The following is a 6,233-nucleotide window of genomic DNA, read 5'->3' as shown; positions in this document are numbered from 1 at the left end:
GAGAGGCTGTGGCCGGCCTCGGGGTGCGTGGCGGGTGGCGGCGTGGGGCCCAGAGCCAGCGCTGGGCTTCTTGACCCTGCAGAGGGCCAGCTAGACTTCGGCACTTAAGGGATGAGGGGGAGGAAGAGGAGTGGTGCGAAGTCCTGCGCTCTGTTGCTCCTCCTCGTTCTCCTCGACCTCCTCTCCTCCTTCCGCTCCTCCTCTTTTCATTTATTTTATTTATTTTATTTTTAGTTTCTTGAAATGGGGTCTCACGGTGTAGCCCAGCCAGCCTCCGGCCCAGATCCTTCTGCTGCGGTCTCCAAGGGCTTGCCCGATTGCCGGCTTGTACTGCCTCGCCTGGCCCTTCCCCACCTCTTCTGTTAATTGATCTGATTTTCCCTCTTTTTCTTTTTTTTTGGGGGGGGACTTTCGATTGAATCGGGCCAGCACCTTTGCACTAAGATATCCCCAGCCTTTTAAAATATTTTAATTTCTATTTTGAAAGCAGCTAAATTACTGAGGCTGTGCTGGGATTTACAACCCTCTTGCCTCAGCCTCCTACAGCGCTGAGATTACAGATGTGCACCTTCACACCCGGCTGATTTTCCCTCTCGTAGTCACCGCTCAGCAGGGCTCACTGCAGAGGAAGCCGCTGATGGGAAGCAAGACCCAGAGAGCAGTGTGGGCTTTGCTGCCTGTGGGAACTTCTCTGCTGAGAGTGGAAGCCTGAGGCTGGGGAAAGGCTGCCCGCCAAGGCGGGGTCACTGGCATCACAGGTGTGGCTGGGCGGTGCAGTTTCATGGCCCTGTGAGAGCGGGACCTGGACATGACCCCACTGCTCTGAAAAAGTTGGAGACACCTGTGGGTGGGCCCGTCTCCTCCCCCGTGCACGGTGGACTTTGGGAGAAGCTCAAGGGAGAGGTATTCAGACTTAGGTCTCCAAGGGTTTCAGGGACAGGTTGAAACCCAGCCTGGCCGACCGCAGCCTTCCCTCCCTCCCCCTCTGTCCCTGCCCTGGTGTGGGGGTTGTGGTAACAGCACCGGAGCAGGAGGTAGAATGAGATCGGATCGGAAGTGTCTCAGCACAGGGGGATTGAGCTGCCAGCTCTGGGAGGCAGAGAGGGCTGAGCAAACCACCCAGGCCTAGCAGAGGGTCCCCCTCTGGGCCTAGGCATGGGATTTATTTGGTTAGATTTTAGTTCTCCCCACTCACAGGCAAGGGCAATTGCAGAGATATTCCACAAGAGTAAGAGGCATCCGTTGGGTTCTGGGAGTACTGAGGTTTACAAGTCATTTCTGTTTACCTCCCGCTAATCATATCATGCGTTTCCTGACCAACCGGGCAGCCAGGGGTGGCACCGAGGGGGCAGGGCCACATCATTGCCAAGTCCTGGAGGCCTGGCTCCCAGACTTAACGCCCTGTGTTCCTGTGACCATCCTGCCCTTTCAGATTTCCACTGGCAAGATGTGTCCCCACCGAGGCGCTGCACGGCAGCGGGTGTTTAGCACGGGCTGAGATGCCGGGGCTGCACCACGGGAGAGCTGGTGGAGATGGGTGCCTGGCTGAGTCCTAGACCTTCGGCGGTGGCAGCAAGGAGAAGCCTCAGCAGCAGCGTCTGGAGCAGGGCTGAAAGCAAGCAGCAGTGGAGCACACGCCCGTGACCGGCCACCATGGGCCAGAGACTGTGGGGGAGCCGCCTGCTGCGGCACCGGAAGGCCCAGCTCCTGCTGGTCAACCTGCTGACCTTCGGCCTGGAGGTGTGCCTGGCTGCCGGCATCACCTATGTGCCACCCCTGCTGCTGGAAGTGGGGGTGGAGGAGAGGTTCATGACCATGGTGCTGGGTGAGTTTCCCATCCGCCTCTTGTCACCCCAGTTCTGTACACCTGGGGTGTAGGCAGGCAGCTCCCAAGGGGCAGTGGGGTGACCCTGGGCTGCGGGGTGCTCCGAGAGAGAAGTTTGGGACATCATACCGGGTGCCTCTGTGCCCCGTGTGCTGCCGGGCTGCTGGGAGATGCTGGAAAAACTTCTCCTGACCTGCTGTTTACCCTTCACGACGCCCGCTTAGAGCAGGGAACGGGCCGGACATCCTGTCCCATCTCACCCAGCTCCTTGCCTCTGCACAAGGGTCCCTTCGCAGGTGCTCTGTGCCGCACTTCCCTCATTACACTGAGAGCCAGAGTCTAGACAGACTGTGTCTTCCAGGGGTGATGTCACCCTGTCTGCCTCTCCCGGGGAGTGGCACCCCTAGCCTCTCACCCCGTCTCTGTCCCAGCCCTGACGTTGTCTACCCTCCCTTCTTGCAGGCATCGGGCCCGTGCTGGGCCTGGTCTTCGTGCCGCTCCTGGGATCGGCCAGTGACCAGTGGCGTGGACGCTACGGCCGCCGGAGACCCTTCATCTGGGCACTGTCCCTGGGCGTGCTGCTCAGCCTCTTCCTCATCCCGAGGGCCGGCTGGCTGGCGGGGCTGCTGTGCCCGGACACCCGGCCCCTGGAGCTGGCCCTGCTCATCCTGGGCGGGGCTGCTGGACTAGTGGCGTGGACGCTACGGCCGCCGGAGACCCTTCATCTGGGCACTGTCCCTGGGCGTGCTGCTCAGCCTCTTCCTCATCCCGAGGGCCGGCTGGCTGGCGGGGCTGCTGTGCCCGGACACCCGGCCCCTGGAGCTGGCCCTGCTCATCCTGGGCGTGGGGCTGCTGGACTTCTGCGGCCAGGTGTGCTTCACACCGCTGGAGGCCCTGCTGTCCGACCTCTTCCGGGACCCCGACCACTGCCGCCAGGCCTTCTCCGTCTACGCCTTCATGATCAGCCTCGGGGGCTGCCTGGGCTACCTGTTGCCCGCCATTGACTGGGACGCCAGTGCCCTGGCCCCGTACCTGGGCACCCAGGAAGAGTGCCTCTTCGGCCTGCTCACACTCATCTTCCTCACCTGCGTGGCAGCCACGCTGTTTGTGGTGGAGGAGGCGGTGCTGGGTCCGGTGGAGGCGGTGGAAGGCCGGTCGGTGCCCTCGGGGCCACGCTGCTGCCCGTGCCGTGCCCGCCTGGCTCTCCAGAACCTGGACGCCCTGCTTCCTCGGCTGCACCAGCTCTGCTGCCGCACGCCCCGCACCCTGCGCCGGCTGTTTGTGGCCGAGCTGTGTAGCTGGATGGCACTCATGACCTTCACACTCTTTTACACAGACTTCGTGGGTGAGGGACTGTACCAGGGTGTGCCCAGAGCCGAGCCAGGCACCGAGGCCCGGAGACACTATGACGAAGGTAAGGTCTCCGGCCTGCAGAGGGCCCTCCGGGGGCCATTCCAGGGTTGGGAGCTGCTCATAGCCTGAGTCCCAACTTTTCTGTCGGGAGAGGCAAAGGGACCCCATCTGCAGACGGCTGCTGCTCTGAGTTCAGTCAGACTCATGACCCCACTTTGACAGAGGGAGAGCTGAGTGCATTCAAGGCCCAAAGGGAGTGGAGGAGTCAAAGCTGGACTTCAGGTCTGGCTGGCTCCACCTTCAGGTTGGCCCCTCCTTCCCTGCTGACCATCCAGATAACCTCTGGAAATGCTCCAGAGCACTGTCTTTCCTTGTTTCTGTTTGTGGTGTGGGGTTCAGAACCAGGGCCCTGCACAGGCCTGGCAGGCGTGCTCCTGCTGGGCCTTACCCGTAGCCCTAGAACCACCTTGAAGCTTATGCTGTCTTTGTGTCCCCCCTTGGCCTGCTGTCCCCAGTGCTCACACATCTCCCTGAGAACAACTTTCCGTGCCCTTTGCCACCAGCTTTGGCCACATCTGCTGAGGGTCCAGACAAACCTTGGTGCCCGCTGCTGCAGGTGGAGTGGACAGGGGTGGGGAGCAGGTGCTCTGGCCGCAGCCCCAGCTCCCCTGACCCCTCTCCTGCCCCCCAGGTGTGCGGATGGGCAGCCTGGGGCTCTTCCTGCAGTGCGCCACCTCCCTCCTCTTCTCCCTCGGCATGGACCGGCTGGTGCAGCTCTTCGGCACCAGGGCCGTCTACCTGGCCAGCGTGGCAGCCTTCCCTGTGGCCGCCGGTGCCACGTGTCTGTCCCGCAGTGTGGCCGTGGTGACAGCCTCGGCCGCCCTCACCGGGGTCACCTTCTCGGCCCTGCAGATCCTGCCCTACACTCTGGCCTCCCTGTACCACCGCGAGAAGCAGGTATGAGAAGCTGCACTCGCGCCTTCTGCTGGCCACGGGCCTCCGGTGTCTCGCCTGGCCTGGAGGAGCCTTTCTGTGTTCAGGGGCTGGGGAGGCTCATCTTAGCCTGGGGCCAAAGGAGAGTGCAGATTAGTGTGGAATGACTTCCTGGCATTGGGACCATAAAGCACTCAGTGGATGAGAGCAGGAAGCTGAGAATCCTTCACCGGAGGCACCCAGTCTGGTCTTCCCAGCTGGCTGTGCACAGTGAGGCGAGGGGCTGGGCGGAGTGACTTTGGGGCCACCTGGGGATGGTGTGGTTGCTCCCGTCCACAGGGAATCGTGACGTCACCACTTAGGTCCCCTTTGGTCTAAATGGGAACTGCCTCCTCCGAACCCCCCTTCTAATTCTTCCTTCTTTTCTCCCCCTCCTTTGCCCTGTCCCTCGGTAGATAACAGCCTGACTCTGTGATGTCTGGGCACTGGGCATGGCGCAAGTCGGGGCCTCCTTCCTGCTCAGCCCCCAGCCACCCGCTCCTGCAGGGGTTCCCTTCCGTGGGAAACCTCCTGCCCCAGGCAGTGTGGGTACTGTTGTCCCCTCCACTGACCTCACTGGGGAACACCTTGGTGTGGAACCCTCCTAGAGCTCCAGAGAGAGGGGACCCGAGTTGGGTGGCAGAAGATAAGGGAACCTGGTCCCTGAGGCCCCTGCTTGCCCCTTCGTCACCTGTGCTCTTCTGCTGCTGGCGGCTTGGTGCCAGGCCAGAGCACATGTGCAGGGGACAGGCCGAGACTGGTCCTTTTCCCTGTCCACAGTTCAGCCTGCCTGGTCCTTCCTGGGGTGGCAGTCAGAGAGGAGAGGTCCCGGGAGGCCCATTCCAGCAGCAGCGGGCAGCGGACTTGGCCTTGCATGCCATCTGCTTGTCCTTTGCCACTTGTTGAGCTTTCTTGGTGTCAGCTTGGCACCCGGCCATGGCTCGCGGCTCACGAAGGCAGCCAGCTCAAGCAGCCTTCTGTGCTAGACACAGTCTGGCACTGGGGACAGTGTGCATAAGGCCTGGCCTTGTCCTTCAGGAGGCCGTGCTCGATGAGGCAGGGCAGGGGTGGGGTGGGTCGAGCAGATGGGGTCGCTGATGGAGGCAGACAGCAGGGAGGAAGGGAGGGGGGCCAGGGCATTAGGCCCAAGGGCAGTAACTCCTGTGGGGACTCTGGAGGGGCAGGGCCTCTCCCTGGCAGTGAGATGAGGATTTCTGATGGCCACGTGGAGGACAGGGAGGAAGGGAGAGGGCTGGGAGGGGCCGGGTAGGGTTTGGGCCACCAAGAGCCCCTCCTTTGGATTTTGTTCCTCTGTTCTTTTTGTTTTTTGGGGTTTTTTGTTTTGTTTTGTTTTTTGAGACAGGGTCTCACTATGTAGTTGAGACTGACCTGGAACTCACTGTGCAGCCCAGGCTGGTCACAGCGATCCTCCTGCCTCAGCCTTCTGAGTGCTGGGATCAAAGGCGTGCGCCACCAGCCCTGCCTTGTTCCTCTGTTCTTTTTGTTTTTTGGGGTTTTTTGTTTTGTTTTGTTTTTTGAGACAGGGTCTCACTATGTAGTTGAGACTGACCTGGAACTCACTGTGCAGCCCAGGCTGGTCACAGCGATCCTCCTGCCTCAGCCTTCTGAGTGCTGGGATCAAAGGCGTGCGCCACCAGCCCTGCCTTGTTCCTCTGTTCTTATGGCCCCTCCCTCTCTGCTCTCCCACTGATGGGGAGTGGAACCCAGGGCCTTCACACGGGGCTACATCCTCAGCCCTTTTTTATTTTTTAGTGTGAGATAGGGTCTCACTCAGTCATTCTGTAGCCCAGGCGGGGCTCCAACCTGTGGTGGTTCTGCTTCAGCCTCCCGGGAGGACTGCTGGGTGGAGGTGTGCACCACCGAGCCTGCAGTCCTGGTTTCTGATTCGTCCCTCTGACCTGCTGCGCTCCCCTCTCCCGAGGAGGGGCCTGCCTGGACCCAGACCCAGCAGGCCGCCCGCGCTCTGTCGGTGCTTCTCCCGCGGCTGGGCCGGGCTCCTCCAGCCCGAAGCACAGGGCCTGGTCGGCTGTTCCCCGTCCTCATGCCCTTTCTCACCCCCAGG

General features: G+C 61.6%; 1 protein-coding gene across 1 annotated transcript in view; it reads left to right on the top strand.

Annotated features, from left to right (window-relative positions):
• Window positions 1-6,233, top strand: part of Slc45a3 (solute carrier family 45 member 3) — a 25,844-nt gene that overhangs the window by 8,704 nt on the left and 10,907 nt on the right. The window contains exons 2-5 of the mRNA XM_033761985.1: window positions 1,433-1,825; window positions 2,288-2,390; window positions 2,542-3,239; window positions 3,870-4,135. Of these exons, the coding sequence (XP_033617876.1) occupies window positions 1,654-1,825; window positions 2,288-2,390; window positions 2,542-3,239; window positions 3,870-4,135 (1,239 nt within the window). The 5' untranslated portion in view covers window positions 1,433-1,653. The remainder of the gene's footprint in view (window positions 1-1,432; window positions 1,826-2,287; window positions 2,391-2,541; window positions 3,240-3,869; window positions 4,136-6,233) is intronic.

This window comes from Fukomys damarensis, unplaced genomic scaffold, assembly GCF_012274545.1.
Source record: "Fukomys damarensis isolate Sample0158 unplaced genomic scaffold, DMR_v1.0_HiC HiC_scaffold_11, whole genome shotgun sequence".
Lineage (NCBI taxonomy): Eukaryota > Metazoa > Chordata > Mammalia > Rodentia > Bathyergidae > Fukomys > Fukomys damarensis.
Note: the sequence above shows the minus strand (reverse complement) of the source record. Positions and strands in the feature narration are given on the sequence as shown.